A 26,843-nucleotide genomic window follows, 5' to 3' on the forward strand; every position below is an offset into this window, starting at 1 on the left:
TGTGTTGGCCTTAAAAAGTCATATTTTATAGATCTGGCATTAAAAATAATCAAATATTAAAAGTGCATGCTATTTTGAGGATATTAAGGATAGGCAAATCCTACACTAACATGGGTAATATTAATTGCCTTTAATAATTGTTTTGACCTTAAAATCCATGCTTAAGGGGATAATTTTTTATCTGACTCAACAAAGAAGGACCGCTCTAGGTTCACTCTCCCTTTTTGCTGCTCCAGTCGGGTGCTCTGTCTGCAGCATCCCCACTGCTGAAATCCAATTAGACACCAAGAAAAAGGACGGCACTCCGGTACAAAGGAATATAGTTTTATTCCATACTCCTGTAAGGATCCAACGCCCTACGCGTTTCGGGAATTACTCCCTTAATCACTCCCTTATGATTAAGGGAGTGATTCCCGAAATGCGTAGGGCGTTGGATCCTTACAGGAGTATGGAATAAAACTATATTCCTTTGTACCGGAGTGCCGTCCTTTTTCTTGGTGTCTAATTGGATCATTTTTTATCCTCTCCTATGCAGAATACTCAAAAGATGTTGATTTGAATAGGGATACATTTGTTTTGCTTTTTTTATGTAATTCATAATACATTTTATGGATCAGTATTATTTGTTGGATAGTCTAACACTCTAAAGAATGTACTTTAAACTGTGAAGATGTTTCCCTGTTTATGGTTATATTGATACAATAGCTTTACTATCCAGTAACATATAAACCTACATTTCTCACTTTCACATTGTTGAGTTCATTTATGTAGTGTATGTGTTACGATGTTCAGGATAGGTCTTCTGGTTGTTTTCCAAACGCTTTGACCAAAGTAAACCCATTTGTTTATGAACCTCACTGACTGGCTGCAGGTGCCTAGGTAGGAGGCCAGAAAGTCATTTAGCATATTATACATCTCAATGGCACACATGATGTGCCACAATCTTATTGTCAGGAGCTTGGGGTTTTTTAGGCAGACACAATGCCAAGTGTCAACTGGTGTAGTGTAATAATAAGCATTGGATTCTGAAGCAGTGAACTGCGTTTATCCATCTGACAGAATAGTGTGAGGGGCAGCAGGAGAAAGAGGAGTACTGGGATGCATGTTCACAAAGTTCAAATTGAGAAGGCATAAAAATGAAAAAAAAAAAAAAGGTAGGTAATCATAAGTAGGAACAGACAAATTAAATCCAATATATAGGTGTGGATACAATAAAGCGCAGAAATACTGCTGCAAAAAGTGCCTTTATTCACCAACACACTACGTTTCAAGCAAACCGCTCTTTATCACGTGTCACACTTGAAAAAGAGCGGTTAGCTCAAAACATATCGTGTGTTTGTGAATAAAGACACTTTTTGCAGCAGTACTTCTGTGCTTTATTGTATCCACACCTATACATTGGATTTAATTTTGATGGATTGACTGCTTTGGATGGAAGCAAGGTGTTGGGATACGAGAATTTGAGCCTCAAGGGTATAAGGTACAAGGTTATAATGATTCTTAGGAAATCTAGGGCCCTTGAACTTCTTCTTACCACAGGGTCCAACAGCAGCAGCTGGTGAGGTCATGTTTTTAGTTGACAGTAAGATCTGTAGAGGCCTCCAAAGAAAAAAGTAGCTAGTTGTTGAACCTCCATGTCTCCATATTAGAAAGACACAAACTCAGAGACAAACTAAAGCTTCCCATGCATGTACCAATGAAATGAGTACTTTTTTTGGTACATGTATGGCAGCCAGCCAGTCCCAATCAATATCTATATAATACAGATATTGGCCAGTTTTAAAATTGGGAATGCAGTTATATGCGGATGAACAATATATCCCAGTGTATGTTGCGCCATTAGATGAGGAAGTGAAAAGTAGCTTCTCTTCACTACTTCTTATAAATGATCTGCCACCATTGAGTGGATTGTCCCTTTATGATAAAAGTCTGAATATGTGATGGAAACATCGATTTTGCCTTTTTCTTTGCCAGTAAAGCACATTTATGGACACAAGCATTTGTCCAGTCTATTGCAGCTTTGCATTTTACTTACATCATGGACATATGGCAATTTTTGGTCTAGAACTCAAAAGCAGTATCTGTCTGTTTACATTCTCTGCACCCTTACCTCTGAATTCTGAACACATTTTATACCCCATCTTATTAAAGGGGAACTATTGCGAAAATGCTTTATCATACTGGAATAAGAAACTTTGTAAACAGAATCAATTAAATATCCTGCATTGTTTCTGAAATAATCAAGTTTATCTTCACTATTCCTCTCTCAGCATCTGTTTCTCTTCATTGTCTTCATGCAGCAGTTGGGTGTCAGATATTCATTGACAGTTAGATTCAATATATCTTATAGGGGGAGCTTCCTTTCCTAGAACATGTTTTACAGCAAATTCAAATAACGAACTCCAGTACAAACAAAATCTAACAAAATTACTGTCTTTCGCACAAATTCTGCATGTAGAGAGACAAGATTTCTTTTAATAGAGAGCTCTAATATATCAAAAAGAAGTCTCCCTAAATTGGTCATTGAGTATCTGACACCCAACTGCTGCATGAAGACAGAATGAAGAGAAACAGATGCTGAGAGAGGAATAGTGATTTTCAGAAACAGTACCGCATTTTTAATTGATTGTATTTAGAAAGTTTATTTCAGTATGCTGAAGCTTATATTAAATTTTAATTGTTGCGATAGTTCCCCTGCAACTTAAGGGGTACTGACCCATGTTTTAAGAGCCCGATTCAAAGAACAGAAAGGCAACAAACCCCGTTTCAACTTCAATTACAAATAACCTTGAAACCATTTTTTTTAAACTTAAAGTATATTATAAAGTTGCTTATAATTACATTTTATTTTATCATGGAAAAAATTAATTATTGGGTGGGGGGACCACTTTAAGGGCTCTTACACGTGCACTGCCCATGGGATGTGCATCCAATAATCAACAGCAGACAGGGATAAATACTCAAGTTTTAGGGATTGTATACTGAGCTGCTTGTACAAGGGAGGCACTGGCAAGTAAGCCCTCTTATTCACCTAGGAGCAGATTTACTAAGCTCGAGTGAATAGTTTGAATGCAAATATAATTGAATTTCAAGTATTTTTTGTGGTACTTTGACCATCGAATTGGTCAAATTCAATCGAATTTGATCGAAACGAATGATTCGAAGTAAAAATCGTTCCACTATTCAATAATCAAAGTACTGTCTCTTTAAAAAATCCTTTGACTCAATACTTCGCCAAATAAAAGCTAACGAGTTGCACGTTAGCCTATGGGGACATTGTAGATAGGTTTTGGGCACTTTTTATGATCGAATAAAAATCATTCGATCGATCGCTTAAAGTCATTCGACTCTTTTGCACTAAAATACTTTGAATTCGATATTTGAATGATTTTACTTCGAGGGTCGAATTCGAGGGTTTTTTAACCCTCGAAATTCGACCCTTAATAAATCTGCCCCATAGTGTGCCCAAGGCTCCTGCCTAGTTCTGCCTCTGTCCTGTTCTGAATGAATGATATAGATCACAACAGCTCAAAGAATCAAACCTGCTGGCTGCCTGTATATATATTCCACATTCTGGAAAACCTTGCAGTTTGTGTTGCACTGTGCGCTCATCTAAAATCTTTTGTGCACATACATTAGAAGGAACTTCTGCTTTTAAAAATATAAATTGCAATAACTTTAAAATAAAGTAAAATCTAGAATGTGTTATTATTATATAAGTCCTGACGATACTAATCTTTTAAAAAGCTAAGCTATAGTAAGAAGCTTCTTCAAAAAATATTTCTGTATTATAATTTGGTGCCAGAAAACACAAAGGTAATAATAAAGTACATATTTATTACATTTTTACGTTTATTAAGATTATAAATTTAAAAATTCATAGACCGAGAGGCACATAGTTTTAAAGGCTTCAATCACTAAACCTAATAAAGACAACAAAAACTCATGGTCAGAACATAACATCAAATATAAAAAATAAAACTCAACTTAAATGAAAGGAAATATATTTCAGAAAGCACGCTGCCATAGTTTTATGGTAAATCTAGTTTCCTCCTTTAAAGTTTCATTTGTTCCACCTCCAATCTAAAAGCAAAACTGTATATTTACAATTGTACTTTATTAATAGTATTGACATTTGTATAATTGGATCTAGCGGACATCCACCGTATAGTATAAAGCATAAATCTTAGTTACAGCCGTTATTTACAAACGCATACAAACTTAAAATGGGCTCTTCAACAGGAACATGTGAATGCTATTTTAATCGAACAAAATTTGAATTGTAGTTCAAAACTAAACATGTTTCAAAGACAGGGTGATTTTTGTTACTTGTTTTCCCACAAATAGGTGACAATACTGTAAAGTAAATAACTTCAGTCCCAGCGATCAGTAAATGTTCCTGCTAATGAGTTGGATTGCATTCTTCAGTCAACTTTAACGACACTATAAATCTTTGTTACAAACCAAAAGCAAGCAAAGAATCCAATTGTACCTAAAGCAAAAACAAAAAAATAGGTTGGTTACCAGGTAACTATATATAGTGCAATAAAAAACCTAAAACTAAATTGATAGTCACAATAATTTTACAATAATTCTATATAATTCCTTTATATAAAATAGAGCTCAACAATGTCACTTTTTCAAGTTTATATTTAACAGCCCAATGCAAATTTTTTATTAAAATTAAAATAATATTTTATTAAAATAATAATACGTCATAGGAGCTGTTGGACGACTTACAGAATTATTTTACAATAGGGGGTGCACTATATATTTACATAAATGTAAAACAAAATTCAAAATTATGCATAGGTTTTTGTTATCAGTTCTTGTTCTACTAATTTCTTAAAACAGAGCTTTTCTCTTGGTACACGAGCGTATCCACTTTTGGCTAGCACATTCTTAAAGGAGAACTAAACTCTAAAAATGAACATGGCTATAAAATGCCATATTTTATATAATGACCTTATTGCAACAGTCTAAAGTTTCAGCTTGTCAATAGCAGCAATGATCCAGGACTTCAAACTTGTCACAGGGGGTCACCATCTTGGAAAGTGTCTGTGACACTCACATGCTCAGTGGGCTCTGAACAACTGTTGAGAAGCTAAACTTAGGGGTTGTCACAAATTATCAAGCAGAAAATGAGGTTGGCCTGTAATATAAGCTGATGCTACAAGCCTGATTATTAAATTTGTATACTAATTGCACTGGTTTCTGTGCTGCCATGTAGTAAGTATCTGTATTAATTACAATCAGGCTTATTTTGTGACATTTATATACTATGTGTACTATATATTGCTGGTCAATCCCTAAGCTCAGTAACTGACAGCAGCACAGAGCATGGGCAGAAAAGAAGCAGAAAAGAAGATCGGGAGCTACTGGGGCATCTTTGGAGGCATAGATCTTTCCTGCAAAAGGACTACAGTTGCCTTGGGCTGGTACAGAAGCCCAAAACATAATGTACAGCATTTCTAGCCTACTTCTTTAGTTAAGCTTTAGTTCTCCTTTAAGGGAGTTCTAAAATGAGCCCTCCAAATTTAGGGCTTCTGTAAAAAAAAAAACCATTCTGTTGTGAGGGCTAGTCAGAAAAAAGTCTCAGCAGATAACTTTAAGTGACTAATTTCCATTTTTTAAAAACAAAATTCAGCTCTTCTAGGGCAGCGAGCACAAAATTGCTCACTGCACTAGCAATGTGGCCCCTCCCCAACCTGCTCCAATGCTACAAGTTAGAAGCACGGTCTGGGAGGCGGCAGCACCCCCTGAAATGCACCTGAACTAGAAGCTTCCTTTAGCTGGCAGATGACCAGGGTCTTGCATCCCTGTGAAAATGTTTTTGAGTAGAGCTATGCACCAACTGAGGGGCCCCGTCCCAGCTGCAATGCCTCCTCTGGCTCCCCCGTGCCTACCTTCTTCTTGCAGTTGTGCGGGGGGCCAGGGAGGGAGGCAGTCCAGTTCGACCCTGGGGCTAACTCCATTTGATCAAAACACAAACTCTTTAGTTCTCCACATCTTAAAATATGACATTTTTAAGGTATCTCCATTATTTCATTATCTTTAATTATACTGCTTAGTCTGCTATCATAAACTAGCACAGTTTTTCAACATAGGTTGTGTATTTCACATTAAATTAAAATATGAATTAAAAAGTGAATCAAAATACGAATAAAGACCATCAACTCCTATAAAAACATAACAGGCTTACCTGTAAAAAGGAAAAAGATGAGGACCATTATCATAGTGTACCCAAAGTACAAAATGGTACTTGCTGTCCCTGTGATTTGTAGTTTGGAGAAAAAATAGTGTACAGCATATACAAGAAAATATACTGCAGTAAAGCCACTAGTTAGGAATGAGCGCCATTGCCAGTGGTAGTCCTGTAAATCAAGAGAAGGAAAAATGTATGAACATTGATTTCTAAGCAAATTTTCATTCATAATTTAAATTACCTTTATATACAGTATAAAACCTGTCTGCAACAGAAAGGAGTATAGAAAAAAAGTTTTCGTTTCTGTAAAGGTTTATAAAATAAAAGTATGGCAAATGATTGTCATTATTTAATTCTATTTTATGCCACATTACAATTTCAATCTTATCCTTGTAGTCTTCCATTAGACTTTCTTCACTTAATCAGTGGAACTACCATGATAACATCACCCTCCCATTTACACTGTACTAAGCCCTAAGGGGTAGGGTCCTCCATCTCTCCTTAACACTGAGCACAATCTATAGTGCAATTATATTTTATATTTATGTGAATTGTATTTCTAATAATGCATTTATTGTTACATATTAATGCAGTGACCCCTTGTTTGTTACTACGAATTTATTGTTTTGCTGTACAGTGTTTTTCCCTCAAGAGCACTATACAAATAAAAATAAACATGTTCCTAAAAGGAACAGTTCAGTGTAAAAATAAAAACTGGGTAAATAGGTTGTGCAAAATAAAAAATATTTCTAATATAGTTAGTTAGCCAAAAATGTATAAAGGCTGGAGTGACTGGATGTCTAACATAATAGCCAGAACACTACTTCCTGCTTTTCAGCTCTCTAACTCTGAGTTAGTCAGCGACTACAAGGGGGGCACATAGGACATAACTGTTCAGTGAGTTTGCAATTGATCCTCCGTATTCAGTTCAGATTCAAAAGCAACAGTTATGACCCATGTGGCCCCCTCAAGTCATTGATTGGTTACTGCCTGGTAATCCAGTCTCTGAATTACTCGGCTGTACCCTGTGCTATTAAACCAGTAGTTCTAGGAGCACAGTTGGCCAAAGAGACATTAAGGAGTAATATGCATGTCTCATAATTCATTATTGTAGTGGTTTATTTTTTAATAGCAACACGGCCCGAATACATCATCTAGGCAAAGTAATCACAGACCAATGTCTAAACTATTTATAAAAAATGGGGGTTACTGAAGAGTAACTTGTTTCAGTAACAGTATTGCATTTTTAATGTTTAAAGAAATATTACTTAAATTAAATTATATTTTTTAATTCATCTACTCCCAGGCAAAAACTGTACTTCAATGCATAATTTTTGTACCTGTACTAAATGCTAAGCATTGGGGTAGAACCCCTCTTTAACTCTTTCATTGGTCTGTACTTTATCTACATGTTGCCCTTTGCTAAGTTCTGTTATGTTATATGAAGTAATGCATATGTACTGGTGATTAATGTATATTTGTTTTCAAAATGTTTATCAAAGAAATATAATATTGTAGTCATGCTCTGCTCATAAACCTTACCTCTGCACAGAGATGAAAGTAGCAAAGTAATATAGTTGCCTCAGAACAAGTAATGACCAAAATGATGAATACCAAGAACAAAAATCCAAACATGTAATACATCTGATGGGACCTAGATTATAAAAAGAATTAGAAATAATGCAAGACACCACTCCACAGACTGTATGGTTATTACACAAAACAAACAAGGATGCTTTTACAGAAACAGGTATTGTTATGAAGTATACCGGTTTCCGGGATTGAAGGAAAACTTATTATGATTTTAGATGTACGTAGAGCCAGGGATCTGATCTTTTTTATTTTTGTCAGACTAAAATAGAATATGCTATTTACCTTTTGGGGTCAATAGAAGCCACATCTTTTTAGTACCCTATGAATGCAGTATCAATTTACCTAAAGGAAACCTATACTCCCACAATGAATACTTATCCATTTATATGATATGAACCTTACCAAACTGAAATACAGAGATCAGTAAATATTGCCCTTTTACATCTCTTGCCTTGAACCACCATTTCATGATGGTCTGTGTTCTGCCTCAGAGATCACTAACTGTAACAGGAAGAAGTATGGGAGTAAAAGGCAGAACTTTCTCCATTAATTGGCTCATGGGACCTAACGTATTTTGAGGGACTTTCAATATCAACGCCCCACTTCTTTTTTTTTTTTTTTCAATTAAAATGTATGATCATGCCTTTATTTAAGCCCCCATATATCCCTATTTGATAATGCCCTCTATTACAAAGGCAATGGGCTGGGACTTTTATTTGTACATATCAAACATTTCCCAGGTTGGATACTACAAGAAAACGGCCATAGGCACATGATTTGGTTTAGCTCAGCACTCTCTGGTTGCAAAGTCATATTTTCCTCTTAATGTCAGTATATTAGCTCATTTATACACAGAAAAGGTGCTCTTTTCAGTTTTCTCTGTTCTGTAACAGCAGGAATGTTCAAATGTAACAATGGAAAAAGCTAAGGGAATAAACTTACCAAATACTGTTAAGAATGAAAAATAGCTGAATGAAAATACACCCAAATGGCAAAATTCCTCCCATTATGATACCAGGTAATGGCTTTGTGTAGAATGACTGATCAGGAATTTGACGAGGGATCTGATTGGTGCGGACAGGGTGTTCAATGGCCTAAAGGGAAAAAGAAAGGAAAAGAATTATTAGAAGGCCAATTTAATCTCACTTCTCTTTTGCCATGTTATTTTAAAGCTTTTTGTGAGGCTTCCATGCTGGCTTTAATGGTGTTAAATAACTACTTTAATCCTCAATCAATACAGAAGAACAGAATTTGCACCCATTTATTGCAAGATATTTTTATCAAACATAAATGCTTTGCTGTGCTGATAGCAATCATGAAATTATGAATTAAACAATTTAGGGAACACGTAGACCTCTATTTAAAATATTTCATTTTAATAATGGAAAATATCTAGAGAAATTATCAATACTGCCTTCTAAAACACTGTGGCTTGCCAACAAAAAATATGTGGCTTCTATGAAATGTGCATGTAGAGATAAAAAAGCAATTTCTTGAAGTTCTCTCTTGGAACTGCACTAAAAACTCACATTCACATACTTAGAACATTTGTGCAGTCCGTATTAACCTTTACTGATTCAGATCAAGACAAAGACCAACCTATCATTCTCACAACCACTGCATTTCACAGATATAACCTGCTTTTCCCATTTTCCTGCTTGTGCCCTCCCTTGTGGTTATCCTATATTAAGCTCTATTTTTTCCTGGCATCTTTGTACCTTTCCCTCTATAAGACTGTACCCCGTTTTCCTCATATACCTTCTGTGTGACAATAGATGGACCTTTCAATTATTTAAAAAAATCTTATAATTAACTAATTTAAACAGAAATTTTATTTAGGACACTGGGAGGCACATTTATCAAAAGTTAAATTTCGGATTCATGTGAGTATTTAAAAACTCCCATGAACTGGAAATTCGACCAATCTAAATTTATGAAAAATATAACATTTCCTAAACCCGGGCAGTGCTGGGCACGATGGGCAGGCACCCTAGGCCGGCCCGACAGTCGCGGCGCATGTCTCGCATGCACGCATTTGCGATATGGTGCGCATGTATGAATTGAAGTCCGCACGCATGCGCAGAAGTGCGAGAAGAAATGCAGAGAGTCGAGCAGAGAGGGGAACTGGACTTGGGGTAGGCGACAGAGGAGGTACATGCCTGGCGCCCTCCCAGCTTTGCGCCCTAGGCACTTGCCTACTCTGCCTACCCCTAGTTCCGGCCCTGAACTCGGGTGAATAGGATCGCCCCGAAAACTCGAATCCAATTCGAGTTTTATAAACTCGATTCGGGTTTTTTCCCCGAAAAAAACTTGAATGTCAGGAAGACTGCAAACAACTCCAAATTGATCCCGGGACGTCTTCTATTGATTAAAACAGCAATTTGGTGGGTTTTAGGTGGCAAATAGTCAAATTTGAGTCCTCAAAGGGCATGAGTATGATAAATCTCGAAAATGTAATTAGAATTTTTAAAAAACCTCAAATCGAATTTGAACAATTCCCCTGTCGAATTTGACAGTTTTGGTCCTAAAAAAAAACAAAAAAAACTAGAAAATTCGAATTCGACCCTTCATAAATCTGCCCCGAGTAACACTTACTTGCTTCTTAAATCCGAAGTATGCTCCAATAAATGTCAGTGGAACAGAAATGCAAAACCACAATGCTAGTACAGCCACAAGGGTACCGAATGGGATTGCTGCAGAAGATCCTTCTCCCCAAAGAATTAAGTTCATTAAGAAGAAATCAGCAAATACAATCCTGAAAAAAAATTAAATAAAAGGTCTTTTATATTTAGGTGCACACACACATTTCAAGGAACTACACTATGTATATTCTTATTATTGCATAGCTTCCATTACTTGGACAGCTACTTAGCAACAAAACACACTAATTAGAACAGCAGGTAAAAGATGCAGAGTGAATATCCCTCTCTCTACACTTACACATAGTATAACAAGATTCCAGCAGGAATGAGCATCTGTAATTTATCTTGCCACATTTAAAGTCAAGCCATTGTTCTTATTCACTGTGCTGCAAATAAGTATTCACATTAATGGTATTTTAGCTCTATTGTGATAACTAAAATATACATGCCTGCCTAATACTAATACGTAATACTGACTACCAATAGCACATTATGTTATTTTATAGAATTACCATACCCTGGGCAGAGAAGTGCAGTCAGTAAGACATTCGTTTTCCACTTTTCTCCACCGAATGCTATATAAAAAATAAGAAATATATATTAGAAACGCAAGCAAATAAAAAAAAAAAACATTTAGCAGGGTGCATCCAGTCTTTATACTGGAACTGTATCTGTAGGAGAAGGTAATTTCAATTTTTTTTTTTATATTATTTTATTTTTGTTTCATTTTCATGTACTTCCAATTAGTGATAAGTTTTTGTTTATCCTACTGCTCATGAGTTAATTGCTTTGTATTGTTAAATCATCTAATCTACTCTTATGAATGATCCTGTTAAGGCAGTGGTGCATGGAATGTTTTAATGTGGTTTGTAGCTCATTATTTGGGCAGGCAACCAGAAGGCCCAAAAGAAAAGTATGTCTCCTGCTGTAGAATAGTCCCCAGTTCTGGCAAAACAACCAAATATAGCAGAACATAATCTAGTTGGAACAACAGCACAAAAAAACGAACACTAGATCCTGCATTTTCCAATAAAAATAATAATAGTGTCCTTAAAGGACAACCTCAGACAATTATTCTGAGATCACATGACCTCCATGCAGATAGGATACCACCGTAATTAAACCCTAGGGTCCTGGAGTTGCAAGGCAGCAATGCTAGTTATTGACTACAAATGCCTCTGCTTGTTTTATATTATAACATGAAGAATAACAGACAAATACAACCAAATCTCCATGGGCAGCAGTTATCAGAGCCAATAACTATCAATTGATGGTTGGCTGTACTCAAACAGTTCCTTTTAAATGGGCTGCTATACCCCCCCTTGTTCAAAATGAGTTCAATGAATAAGGCTTTTGCTGAACATACTTTTTGAATGTTGCTAAATTGCAAAAATAGGAGTTCTTTCTTGAGCTTAATATCTAAATGTAAGCTACTTCATGTTCTTGCAAGGCAGATTCGATTCCCAATGCAGAGATAATCCTCAGACATCAGACACTTGCGGGACTTTATTCACTGGCCTTGTCACATCATCAAATAAGTGGGAGACATTCTGGAAAACTCCACCTTTGCTACCTACCCACAACTGCTGCAAAAATGGCAACCACCTCAACTTCCACTATTCAAATACTTCCAGCGTATGCATACCTTTCACTCAAAATTTACTACGAACACCTCAACTCCCCTCTCTTACAGTAGAAGAGATACTTCATGAGTGAAATCCCAGACCTCAAGCAGGATGACTGGGAGGAGACAACAGAAAATCCTTACACCTCTACATAACTCCCCTTAGGCTTATGCAAATGTGTCAAAATGCGGAGGACCTCTGCCAGAAACCAGCAGCTGCCTTTTTCATCCGATTCGTAGTGCACACATGTTGTAAACTTTTGGACCAAGTGACAATTACTTGGCAGGGAACCTAGAATTTCAAAAGGTCACAACCAACCTTAGACATATGATATAGGTATAATACTCTCCAAAAACACCAAGCTGTGGCCTTGCATCCTGTTATTTTATGCCAGGAAAATAGTTTTCATGCATCTGATGAATGCCTCCCCATCTCCCCATCATTGTTTAGCGCCTGTTTACAACTGGTTAATAATGTCTCCCCACTTTTTTTTTTAAACTCAAATCATCACTTAAATTTGATAAGGTTTGGGGCCCACTGTGCAACATAGACTGTGCCCCAATCCACTCTGAAAAGGCCTAAATTTAAAACGTTGCTCGTACCTATGGAGTCTGCAGCCACAGTCCTCCCTAGCATTTTCCTCCAGGTATGATCCCTTTATGAATGCTGCTAAATAATTAAACATTCAATTTAAACAAAAAACAAAAGATTCCTACATAAATACCTTAAGTAAATGCAAAAATATCAATGATATTTCATCTTAAAGGAGCTAGAAATTTGTAAAAAGAAAATTGACCATCAAGCATTAACAATTATTGTCTTTCTGTAAAATGTCTACAAGTTTTACAAATATCTTACTATGAACTTACATTTGTAAAATCTTGAAGCAACATAACCAGCTGGAGTTCCAAGCAACACCCACAGCACGACAGCACATGTCATTAGAGCACCTCTGTTAGCAGGGGACAAAAATCCAAGGCAGGCAAAAACTACAAAAAAAAAATATATATATATGTTAGAGACCATGAGCGATTTACAGTTTAATTGTCTTTATACATATATATATCAAATTGCATTTATGTAGACATAATTCTGGTGAGGTTATGCAGCAGCTTATGTAAAGTCAAATAAAATGAATGTTCTTTGTTACACAAATAATTTACACTACTGAAAAACTCATGCGTGAAAAATCGGCTGTTTATACTGCCAAAGATACTAATCTGTGAAAAAGAATTAAGAAAATCACTACAGTTTGGGAGCATGTAGCAAGCACATTTTTACATGGATAAAATTAAGAAAATTGTTTCTTTTGACAAACATACACAGAATTTAAAGTTACAAAACCACAGCTGTGAAATTACTTTGCTCATGTACTTACATAATGTGACAAAAGTCATTATTAGAATCTGAGCGCCAGAACCCAGGAAAACAGAGAGCAGCATGCCTTTTCTTGGTGCTCTGAAAATATCACCATGAACCAGCTTCCACCCAAATTCTTCTTGAGCATCTTCCTGAAATTTTTTTAAAAGAATTATATTAATAACTATACCACAAGTAAAGAATGATTTCATCAATGTTTGTTCTCTAAACTGAACACTGTGCCTTTTACTTAATGCTCACGATCCATAATTCAAGACTTACAACAGAATGCCTTCAGAGACATCAAGTGAAGCACGCAAAATTCATATATACACAGTTAAGTTCAGAATATCAATCAGACATGCATGCTGCCGACTCTGTGTTAAGGTTTGTTCAAAATAAAAACAGTGTCCAGAATAATAAACTGGTGTAAATTACAGCCCTTATTTAAGGAAGGAAGGCAGCAAATGTTGTGCATTCTGGTTATAGTGTATTTCTCTTTGAAAATCTGAGTAAAATGGCTTGTTCCAGACATTGTTCAGAAGAACAGCTTACTTTGATTAAAAAGTTGATTGGAGATGGGAACACATATAAAGAAGTGCAGAAATGATAGGTTGCTCAGCTAAAAATATCTCAAATGCCAACCAAAACCTGAAAGACGTGGAAGAAAACAGAAAACTACCACTTATATGGATAGAAGAATAGCCAAAATGGCAAAGATTCAGCCAATGATCAGCTCCAGGAAGATAAAAGGTCTAAAGTTACTAGTGAGTACTGTTACAGTTAGAAGACGCCTATGTGAAGCCCAACTATCGGCAAGAAACCTGCATGTCCCTTTGTTGAAAAAAAGACGTGCTCGTAAACCGCAAGCAAATCTTGGTTTCAGACCAACAAGATTAACATTACAGAGTGACCAGCCCAATCCCCAGCCCTTAATCCAATAGAAAACTTGTGGGGTGACATAAAAAAATGCTGTTTCTGAGGCAAAACCAAGAAATGCAGAAGACCTGTGGAATGTAACAGGTGCCAGAAGTTGGTGGACTCCATGAAACACAGACGTGCAGCAGTTCTCAGAAACACTGCTTATACAACTATAAATATTAGTTCAGTGAATCAAAGGAAAGCAAAATCATGAAACATTTTTCAGTTGATACAGTGAATGTTTGAGTTTGTAAAGAAGAATGCAGATACTGCTATTTTTTTTTGGAACAGCCTAATATTCCCTTTTCTTCACTTTCTGTAAAGGAATATCACACATTTAATACATTTTTCTTTATTTTTTGATTTGGAATAGAATGTGCAGTATTCCCAATGCATTTGCAAGTATGGAAATAAAAGCTATTATAAGATTTTGCAAGCTTTATTCACTTTTTCACACATTGCTAATATCCTGAGTATTCCAACTGCTTCTTAGAATATAGTCTAAGGGGTTTATTTATTAAAGGTTGAGTTACACAGGTCATATTTAAAGGACAAAAAATCTGAATTTTTAGAGGGGGGAAAAAAACTTACATTTTTCAAGATTTATTATGCTCTGAGGCTGCTAAAAATTCAAATCCAAAAATACTCCAGCTAAAACCTGTCGAAATCATGTATAAGTCAATGGCAGATTGTCCCATTAACCTTTGGAACATGTTTTTTACCTTCAGGATTCTAGTCCGATAATCTGATAAATTCTAGTTTTTGGGTGACAACTCGATAGTCGAGTTTTAGAGCGTCAATTTGAAAAAGTTGCACAATTCGAATTGGCACAAGATTTTGCCACACCGTTTTTCCGCAGCAAATTTCTCAAGAACTTTTATTAGTAAATAAAGGGGTTTTAAGTCGAGTTTTTTTATTTTTTTGCAAAACAGTAAAAAAAATTAAGTTTTGATAAATAACCCCTTTATTTACTTGTCTAGTCTAAAACGTAAAGTACTCAGTAGACAGGAAAAAGTTCATATTCCAGAGTTAGGGAAAGCTACTGCAGGCGCCATGAAGAGCCTTTCATATATTCCATGCTCAACAGCCTGATAATGTTATTTTTTTAAACTTCTCTACAAATTATGAACGATTCATGTGATTATCTTTAATTAAACACTATACTTATATTTACCATTCACTGTTGCCTACCTACTTTAATTTTTTCCATTATAAAGTAAGATTTAAAAATAAATAAATAAAAAAAGTTCATGCAGTTTTAAAATTAAATAATTGTCAAGGATATGTCCATTAAAAGTGCATAACCTAGTGTATAACACTTACCGTAGAATCCATCTGATTGTACCTTGCAATATCTTTATGTAATGTCCTTAGCATAATCATAGCAACCATACCCGAAAGGAAGAGGACAATCACCAACGAATTCATAATACTGAGGGGGAAAAAAAAAAAAAAAAGGTTTAGGTTTGTCTACTTTGTCTTGCTGGTTAAACCAACGTGCGGTATAACATGAATGTCAGGCTGAGATATGGGGTAATGATTATTGGATATCTTGTCTACCACTGGAAGCCAACCCTGGTGGTCATTTACAATCAAAGTATGACATATGCTTATGGGCAGATTTATCAAGGGTCGAAATGTAAATTTGAATTTTAGGGGTTTTTTTATGGCCAAAACTGTCAAATTGGACTTGGGAATTGTTAAAATTCGATTTGAGTTTTTTTTTAAATTAGATTTTTGAGATTTATCATACTTTGGCCCTTTAAGAACTCAAATTCGACTATAACCAAAAAACCTGCTAAATGGCTGTTTTAGTCAATGGGAGACATCCTGGGATTAATTTGGAATTGTTTGCAGCCTTCCTGACATTCAAGTTTTTCTTTGATTCAATCCTATACACCAGAGTTTAGAGTTTTGTTTTTTTTAAATAAATTTTGGTTTTTGAAAGTTTGAAAAAACTCCCATGAATTCGAAATTTGACCCTTGATAAATCTGCCCCTTAGTGTGTACTTACCTAAACCATTGAATGTGTGTGTGAGGCATGGATTCTAAAATATAATCCCATCTAGATGCCCATCTGATGTTTTTTTCTTCCTGGAAAATAAAGCAAAATTCACATATTATTTTGAAAAATATATTAAGGGACCTGACACAAGTGCATTTAATAACACATGCCAAGCACCTCAAAATCGATACATTATGTTTATATGCATTTATTTAAAACCAACTAAGAGCATTTCTATCGTCATTGTTATGTGTATATGTACCACATGTAGGGCTGCCACCTAGGTGGTATTTTGCTGGCTGAGCTGATGAAATACTAGCCAGGTGGCAACCCTAACCACATGTCAAAGGGCCAGATTAAAATGTATGCCAAATAAAGAAGTAATTGGGCCCTTGGGCAGACTGACAATCACACAGACCCTCTGGGTGGTACACTCTGGTCAGCAATTGCACAGAACTTTATATGTAAATTAGAAAATGATGTATTAACTTACATGAAAAGACACAGAGTAGGTATATGGAACAGTGACATCACCACTAAACTGATTCTTAATTTCCATAGGAGGCCCCGAGCAGTCTGGCTGGTCAACATGAGTTTGCTTGAAGCTACAAAGTAAACACAGAAGCTAAAATGAAATACTAATTTTATAGCAAGTATGGCAAAAGTAGCAATTGGTTTATTTTATAAACAGGTACTGATGCTACGATCCAGGAACTGGTTAAACAGAATGTTCGGAGAACTAGCAATAATATTCACCAAGCAGCAATGTGCATTTATATTTGCCTAAATGTCTTTTAATCATTTAAAGGAGAACTAAAGAAGTAGCAAGAAATGTTGTACATTATGTTTTGAGCTTCTGTACCAGCCCAAGGCAACCACAGCCCTTTAGCAGTAAAGATCTGTGTCTCCAAAGATGCCCCAGTAGCTTCCCCATCTTCTTTTCTGCTGATTCAGTGCACATGCTCTGTGCTGCTGTCACTTACCGAGCTTAGGGGCCCGCTCACAATATACAGTACACATAAAATAGAAATGTCACAATATAAGGTTAATTAGTAATTATTAATAGGAGGATTTATCAAAAAGATTTTTCCACGATTCAAATTTTATTTTGCACCCACTCACACATTTTCGAAAAACTGATTGTAAAATTGTAAAAAATTTGCCACCTAAAAGTTGGCGAGCTTATGTAGAAGTCAAAGAGAGTTGTCCTAGGCAAAGCTCAAGTTTTTTGGTTGATTTGAAGGTTTTTATCTGAAAACTCGACCAATTTGAGTTTTTGGGATATAAATGCGATCAATTTGGAGTTTTTTCAGGACATAAACTCGATCATCCGAGTTTTTTTTACCGTTGTTTTTCATTCAAGTTTTTGACATTTCGCTTTTTCATAAATACCAAACATTCGAAATTTTTATTTATTCTAGGTGCATTAGTATAATGTAGAGAGGGCTATTCTGAGAAAATTTACCATTTGTTTTCATTTTTTATAATTTGTGCTAAGCAACTTTTTAATTGACCTTCATTTTTTCTTTTTTATAGTTTAATTATTTTCCTTCTTCTTCTGACTTTTTTTTTCCGCTTTCACATGGGGGTTACTAGCCCCATCTAAAACTAAATGCTCTGTGGGCTACAAATCTATTGTTATTGCTACTTTGTATTTCTCCTCTTTCTATTTAGGCCGTCTCCTATTCATATTTCTTATCTCTCTCATTCAAATAAATGCATGTTGCTAGGGTAATTTAGACCCTAGCAACTAGACAGCTGAAATTGCAAACTGAACAGCTGCTAAAAAAGCTAAACAAATCAAAAACCATTAGCCATTCTATAACATACTAAAATTAAAATTAGATGAACAACCCTTTAAAAAGTCCATTGCAGCATAATGGATTCGCTGAAGGAATCCACCAGTCATAACAGGTAAGTTAGTATGATAGGTTGATAAACAAATATATAAACAACTACCGTATAGTACATAATTAAAATAGCAATGATTCCCGTTATCATTCATCAGACTCATTTTGTGTTACAGTTCAATTAAAACGTACACTGAATAATTCATGGGTCAGTTTGGTTTGACAAAAAATTGTTTTGTTTATATTCAAAATAGAACAGAGTTAGAACAGTCTCTGGCTGAAATCAGTATCAATATAGGCAAAGAGTGAATGGTGGTGTTAAAAAGAAATTACCTTTTAGGTTCCAGTTTAGCTGCAACCAATCTTGCCCCTTGGCCCTCATTTTCTACAACATGGTAAAAAATGGTTATATCGACATGGTTGAAGATATAATATGTGTCTTTCTCGTGGAACTCAGACTGTGAAAATACAAGAAAAAATAAAATGAAAATTACAATTTAATTAATTTGCAGGTAAATACTTTTCTGGTATCCCTCTAATGGGGTGCAACTGTGACTCATGAACTAGGGCACAGGAAACATAAATTACCTAGTTCTATCAGCTACTCTGCTTTGGCTACCAATTGTGTATAACTCAGTTTCAGCTCAGGCTAGAATGCTTCTAGCAGCTCTCCACCTCCACCAGTCTTCCAATACACTGGAATCAGAAGTTATTCTGTTTTGCATGTATTAAGTATAAGGTAGCCCCAAGATTACAAGAATACATTGTTGTGAATTAAGGTGATGCTGATGCTCTACCCAATGAGAAGCAAAGAATCCGGTGTTTTGGTGCTCAAAATGCCCCACATATACCCCCTCCAAAAAGCTTGCGTCAGCTACATTAATACTCTGGTAAATATAAACTTTTACGCACAGCAGAACAATTAAAGTGAATACTTTTGGTTTACTACCTAAACTAAGTCCAAACGCCTATATATTTAATGAACAAATAAAAGGAAAAAATCTTCAAATCTGTCAGTATATTATAAAATTCACATATTTAGTTATCCATATGATATTTGATACAACCCAAAGCTGAGAAGTACAGTATTTAAGATAAGGCTTACATTAATTACACAGGCATCTTTTGGATGGCCATTTTCAGTAATGTAACAACCAATAGGGAATCCAGGATTGCAAAATCTCTGTCCATCTTCAACATCGTAACACCATGTTACAGGCATATTGTCAACAATCCTAAAAATTAAATATTTATGAGTATATTTCATGTATTATAATGCAATACTAGGGACTGTTTCATTAAAGAATATGAAGACCTCAGAGAGGTGACTACTGTCCATGCCCAATTGATTTCTATATTTCTATTGGAGCAGAGGAAGTGAGCATGCCCAGTAGGCACCTTTCTGATGTCTTGATAATCAAAGAGAGCACAGAAGGAAAATGGGGCAGAGCTTCACACCAGACAAGAATGTAGCTACAAGAGCTGTAATTAGAAACCTTGAAGATTCAATGAAGGGAGAAAGGTATGTTTATTTTGGTGGATATTTAGAGTAATCTTCGGGGATTTAAAAAACAGCCTTACTTATCCTTTAAGGGTTTGGTTGAGCACTGTATATTACTTGTTCAACCTTATCCATGGCTTGCAACTTTAACCATCATGAAAGTTCACCTTAATTGTCATTGGCATGTAGAACTACCATTTTTTTCCCCTGTCGATATGGAGCTCAAAACCATATGAACGTTTGCCAATCACCAATAATCATCTAAAGCTTAAGCAAAAAGTGAAATTTGTCTTAGAAGGTCATGGAACTTTTTCTATTGGAAATTCTTATATTTTACAAAAGGTGGTACATTATTTCCTATATGTTTTCTCTTTAAAGCTGGTAACACATAAGGGAAATGAAAACATAAAGCAATGCATTTTCATTGCAAACATTTCCTTATTAACATAATAACGTTACTTATTTTTGTATACAAGAAAAGAGAAAATAATAAAGAGAACAAGTGTGAACATAGGAGTGTCACAGAAACGTGCAGCTAAATGTGTACCCTAAAGGCTTCAACAGAATGGTGTCAGTTTTCCCACACTTCATAGGTTCATAGTGTTTTTACTTACCAATGATGCTGATAGTTCAGAAGCATACTTTTTTTTAGAAAGTCAAGCTTTGACTTGGTTTCTTGGTTAGAAGAAGAATATGTCTTTTTGCAAACAAGCTGACATTTAGCTTCCTTATTAAATGTAAACTGCAAAAAAAAAAAATGTATTCAACATATTAAAGAAAACAGGCCTCAACCCCATAAAAAGATAAGCTTTTCTGGACCTTGCAGCCAAATGGTACCTGCTTGATTGGCTGCACATAGATAACAAGCAGCCATTTAGAGAACAGTGTGTCCTTCTACTAGGTAGCTTCCAAGCTATTGCCTGTGGTCTTCTAAATGATTCACTTATAAAATGTTGAACTTTTCAATACTTTGTTTTTAACAATATTACACTAACCAAATATGGATGTATCCATTTGCAGATATGTATTAACCAGTTAGTATTAATGCCTATTAAAATTAGCTTTTCCTATATCTTTTTTATAACATAATGCATCAGTATGATCATGCGATTCTCTCAATGCTGTATCCAATAAATTGCATTTCAAGTGTCACCATTTGGGATAGATCTTGTCATACAGATCAGGAGGAACCTGTTCATATATGTTACTATACAGAAAGGGTGGTTGTGGGACATACAGGCTTTCCACTGTCAGCAGAGAAAATGCATTGCGTGACATTAATCTAAAGCTGCTTAAAGAGATTCTGACAATAAAAAATATTTTACATATGCAGCAGCACCATCAAGCAATTGTTCCAGGAACTACAGGAATTGAAATGGCATACCCCTCTGCCTAAGGTGCACTGAAAGTGAGGTTATGGATCGCTACAAAATATTTTTTCTTCTGTTTTTTTTTGTTTTTTTTTAACATGCTCCTAATGTATATTTAACCACATACTAAAAAAAAATAGATACAAACCTTATATGGAGAGGGTTCAATTCTTTCACCAAAAAGCACCTGACCAAGATTTTCAGATGGGCGTTTTTCTCCTGTATTTTGGCAAAAATCAAACCTAATTAAAAAAAAATTAAAACAATGCAATGAAAAGTGTATGGGAACCCTAATCCAGAAACAGAAAAGCCATCTCACATAGAGTCAAATACTGTAATAACAAATCAGCAGCTTGTACTTGATGGTAACTAAGTTGCATAAATCCATAATGGTGGCAAAACAATGCTGTTGGGTTTATTTTGTGTTTACATGTTTTTACAGATGTGTGATTTAAATTACACATCCCTTTGTCTAGAAAACCTCAGGTCCCATCCATACCAGAAAATAAATCCCTTTCTGTTAAGGAGTGGCTTACCTTTATACTTTTAGTATGATTTCATTACATTCTAGGGGTCATTTACAAGTAAAAATACAGTTGCTCAAATTTCCCCGCAGTTCATGAGTCATAAGGCACTCCATGCCTCCTGTTCAACACTGACTCAACAGCTGTATGTTGAATATGTTGGCTCTTTATAAATACATAATAATAATAAAAGATTAGGCAGAGCTACATTTGAATTAAATGAGCTCTGACAGGTCTGTAGGAATAATTAGAGAAACAGGTGATTATTTTAAGTATTTTACAAAAGTTGACAACATCAGGATTCAATACTCACGCAGCATATTCATAAGGAAGAACCGATTCCACAGAGTCCAGTCTGTTCACAAAAAGCTCTATTTCAGACTAGAAAACAAAAACAAATAAGATCAATTTAATTAAACTGCATATACATATATGAATTATGACATAGGGCTGCAGTGCCATTATGCAAAACCAGCTGCTCTCTTTCAAATTTAATGTGGACCAATGAACAGCTGAACTTGGAGGAGAACTGATTCGAACAGAAAAATATAAACAATTGCAGTTCAGTTTGTGAATACCTTTAAAGGGGTAGAACACAACTTTTTTTTTCAACTAAATCAAAATAATAGTTATGCTGATGATACAGTCTGACTAATCAATTAGTTAAAATCATATGCACTTTTGATAGATATGTTATAAAACATTATTTAGTTTTCCCACTATCTCACCATCAGTAACCAATGTCAGTTTAACTAGATATAGGGGCACATTTACCTAGGGTCGAATAGTACTTCGACTATCGAATGGTCGAACGATTTTTAGTTTGAATCGTTCGAAGTTGAAGGTCATAGTAGAAGGTCGAAGTAGCCCATTAGATGGTTGAAGTAGCCATATTCGACCATTCGAAATTCAAACTATTTTTCCTCTATTTCTTCACTCGAACTAAGTAAATGGGCACCATAGTAAATGTTGTATAAAGAACTCCCCGACACATTGATTCCATTATGTAGGGACATTATCTGTGCACTGGTAATCGTACGCTCTAACTTGCTAGAGACAAATATGGAGTAGCTTCAATTTGCCTGATTAGCCATAGTATATTATGCACAAGACCTATTCATTAAAGTCATGTAAGTAAGAATGTTTGCACTTTAAACGAAGTGAAGGTGTTTAATGAATGTATATTGCTTTGAATTACATCTTCTTTCACTATGCAATGAATAGTTTTTGGTGGAGACCATTTCATTGCAACCAGAATAAAAGTTAATAGTACAGTACAGGAAAGAAAGAGTCAGCTCAATAATAGTGCTATGTCAGGCCGACTCCTGAAATTTGTGCGGTCCTATTCATTCTCGTACACTGAGTGGATTTTCCAGTTTTGCTTGTCAGTCGGTGGACAACAATATATCCATGCATTCTATTCTTGTAAAATATCTGCATACAATTTGGATGGCATCAAAACCTGCATTTCCAGTTCTTTTCAGACCTGTTCTTACAGTTTGCAGTTAAGGCTGTTTCAATGAAACATAAGTGCTTCAGTTCAAATCTTTACTGAGTTCTTAAAAAGATTATCAGCAAAGAAGAATCCCGCTCTCAAAGGCACTGTACTGCAAATCCTCAAAGGGACACGGACCACATCTTCACATAACTACAGCTTTAATCGCAACATTTAGTGGTACAGTGCAGTACAGCGCCTTTGAGAGCGGGATTCTTCTTTGCTGATAAGCTATACCAAGTTTGTACTAATAGGCAGGAATGAAAGAAAATACCATTCTTAGGTAAATCTAGATGTGTACAATTTTATCAAGATTTCTATAATGACTAGGACAAAACAATAAGATAACTATAGGTGAATTTTAAAGGTCTCAAAAGACCAAAACTTAAATGACTTCAAAATACAAAATCTAAATATATCTTGCAATGTCTTTATTATAGAAATTGGGCTCATGCAGCTCTATAAATGACTACTTTACAGGTTTACATGTTTAGACGGCCACCAAAGACCACTTCAAAACGGAACAAAAGCCATTCTATGAAAAACTTTAGTGCCTGACAAGCAACAGTTATAGTAACACTCGAACAATATTTAGAAGTTTTACTGTTTGTATATGGTTTTTACATGCAGCAGTCACCTTTTTTCAAGGCCTGTTTTTGCTGTTAAGCAAAATGTATGCCGGCTTGATTAAAGCTATGTGAGCAAGATAGTCAGCACAACCTCGTAAAATCTTTTCTTTTTTCCTGTATCGAAGTGCAGGTTCCCCAGCGGCCACTTACTACTGGCAAATTTGGAAAGAATTCAATTGGAACAGCACCACTTAATCTTTTTAAAATAAAAATGCCTTTATTGCAAACTTGTGGGGCAGTATAGTGACGTTTCAGGCCTCACATGGCCTTTTATCAAGCCATGATAAAAAGGCCATGTGAGGCCTGAAACGTTGCTGTAATGCCCCACAGGCTTGATTAAAGCTGGCCATAGACGCAAAGATCCGATCATACGAATCCTCAATTCGTGCGATTTTTGGACCGTGTGTGGAGTGTCCCGACATTTATCGTGCCAAGCCGATCGGACAGGTTAGAAGATTACTGTTGGCTGCCGATAATCTCTCTGCATGTATTGCCGATCTGCCGATTTTCAGTTGGAGACTGTCACCAGCTTTGTCGGACATAAACTTCCGTACGATTGCTGTCAGGGGCAGAACATCGGCTGATCTGTTCTTTTACTACTTTATTTAAACTGAAGGTTAGTGGCGGATCGGGAGGTCCGATCGTTCGTCCAATATTGCAGGTAAATCTGCACGTCTATGGCCACCCTAAACTAGAAGAATCTGGCAAGTAGCCAGATTCTACTAGTAGTAGGGAGATCTATGTCCCTGTAGATGTCACAATGTATTAGCCAGTAACAAAGCACAGTATTCTGTAGAAGAGGTTCTGCAAGTGCCCAGCCCAAGCTGCCCTTATTTGTTGCCCTACATATTTGTGTTACTGGAGCAGGATGACTCAATCATCTTCTGATTATTATTATTATTATAAGGATTACATTCCTTAAGTGTGGGTGCTGAGCCTCTGCTAAGGTTCTGGAGAAATCTAAAGCGCTGGTGTCATGTGGTTGCTGAATTACCACACCCAGGATAGGAATAAGAACTGCTGAGGCTGAGATATGTGTCTCCTATCAGCTGAGGAAAATCGTGCTCTCCCCCCGATTCAACCTCTTTTTCATATGAGGGAATATTCTATAAATAACACAGACACACAACCTTCACAAAAGATTTTACGAGTTTTCTGCCTCTGGAACACCGCGTACTAATGCTACCTGTAAAAGGCGCAGAGAAAGTACTGTGATGTCATCACGTCTAACCTAATAGTCCAACGTTAGAACCAGAGTCGTCTCACCTTGCATTCTGCCGTTTCCTTTCCCTGCTCACAAAAGCTGACTGGAGCGAGACCTGGCAGGTAGAAAGCTGCGCCGGGCCTGATAACGCACAGCAGCAGTGAAGTGAAGATCACAGTGCTTGATTGGATCGCCATGGCCGCTATCCCGCGAGGCAAAGGAATACAGTATACCGATATGATGACCAAAGAGGTATCCGCTCCCAGTTACAACCGACAGCTCGCACTCACTTCCTCCTTCCTGCTAATCAGACACGTCACCCAGCTTCAGCGTCATCAAGGATACCGCTTCCGGGTAGGCTATAGCGTGGGTATGAGCCAGGTTAGGGTGGGGATAAAGGGTTGTCATGACAGCAACGTAGCGCCGCAGGCGGAAGTAATAGAGAAGCGCCGTGGCTGTGCTCCTTTAGTGAACTGCGTGGTTCACCTATAAATCGTTCTATGCATAATTATGGTGTATTTTTCAATTAAAAATATGTACAAGCTGGTGTAATTTCACGTTTCTTAACCAAGCAGTTGAAAATGGGTCAACACTGGGGTTTCCACCTTTTATGAAAAAAAAAATACTGGGCTTCCTATATATTTATCTTTTTTCCCCCCTATAAATAAAATTGGGATCAGCCATCATTTTTACCAACCAGGGCAGTAATGGCAACTCTAGACTCAACACATCTTATCCTCAACAAATATATTTGTGAATAACATTTGTGAAACGTACGTTTTAAGACAAATATTTATTACAGGGCCATAATGTAATTTGTGGAGTCTGCAACTGCACCATTAAGATTTATGACAGGATTGCCAGGTCTGATTTTTCAAAGCCAGCCAAAGTCCCTACAAAGCCAGCCCAAAACTAGCCAACTGGCGCTTTAAAAGTAGCCCAAAAATAGCACAATATGTGCAGTGAAGAAAAAGTCTAAAAAATAAATATATATATGTGAAAATATGCCTTTTTTTCACTGTTTCATGAATTTTTCCATGAAGCAAAATGGAACAGATTCGCCCATGACCAAGGGCGTAACTACAGAGGGGGATCCAGGAGGTATAAGGGCCCTAATACATATACAATTTCAATGAATTTTGGGAAAACCGGTCAACCTCTAGACATTTTGGTGGCCTGAAGATTTTTGCCCCAAAATTGTCAGAAATTGAGGAAAGTCACCGGAAAACATGATGGGAGACTGGGGTACACAGCCAAAATCTGATTACTCCCAACTTCTACATAAGTCAGTCCCATTACATGCTGGGTATTGTAGTCTTATACTAAACTTGGAGGTCCGCAAATTGTTAAACAAAAACGACATTACCCAACATGTGTAGTACTTAGACATAGTTGGCCAGCTTAAATATATTGCAATATATGGACTAACGATCCCTGTTTTGTTTAAAGGGGAAGGCATTTTTAGTAGCATTAGGCACATTAGGGCAACAAAAAACTTTGGCTGGTTTCCAAAGTACAAACCAGCCAAAGGCCCAAAAAGTAGCCCAAACCTGTACCTTTCCTATTTTGTACTTTCAAAACCCGCCTGGGCTTTAAATTAGTAGCCCAATTTGGCTGGAAAACCACCAACCTGGCAACCCTGATTTATGAATATGCAGGATGTAGACAGGCCTGGACTTGTGGAAAGGCCACAAATGCCCAAGCCTAGGGAGGCAGAATTTTAAGGGGCGACATGCCACCCAACCACACCCGCATTGTTTCGGATGCACTGGGGATTTGCAGGAGATACAGTAGTTTTTCAAATTTCCTGTGCATCAGTCCCCAGTACTCTGAACCCAATGCTGAAAATTTGTGTATGTGCCGAGGACAGGGGCAATGAACGGCAGCAGGCCTAGGGGCATCTGCTATGTAAATCTGGCC

The 26,843-nt window shown here is 36.3% G+C and overlaps 1 protein-coding gene across 1 annotated transcript; it reads right to left on the minus strand.

Moving 5' to 3' along the window:
• Positions 1-3,817: 3,817 nt before the first annotated feature.
• tm9sf2.S (transmembrane 9 superfamily member 2 S homeolog) lies at positions 3,818-25,213 on the minus strand. Its single transcript, NM_001095114.1, is given in 17 exon segments — positions 3,818-4,492; positions 6,203-6,374; positions 7,748-7,859; positions 8,741-8,892; positions 10,394-10,553; positions 10,958-11,015; positions 12,935-13,054; positions 13,444-13,576; positions 15,669-15,777; positions 16,360-16,439; positions 16,844-16,955; positions 18,534-18,658; positions 19,306-19,435; positions 20,316-20,443; positions 21,220-21,313; positions 21,909-21,976; positions 24,986-25,213. Coding segments are annotated over 17 exon segments (1,956 nt in total). The 5' UTR covers positions 25,121-25,213; the 3' UTR covers positions 3,818-4,424.
• Between the last annotated feature and the right edge of the window lie 1,630 nt (positions 25,214-26,843).

The sequence above is a fragment of the Xenopus laevis genome, chromosome 2S (assembly GCF_017654675.1).
Source record: "Xenopus laevis strain J_2021 chromosome 2S, Xenopus_laevis_v10.1, whole genome shotgun sequence".
Classification (NCBI taxonomy): Eukaryota; Metazoa; Chordata; class Amphibia; order Anura; family Pipidae; genus Xenopus; species Xenopus laevis.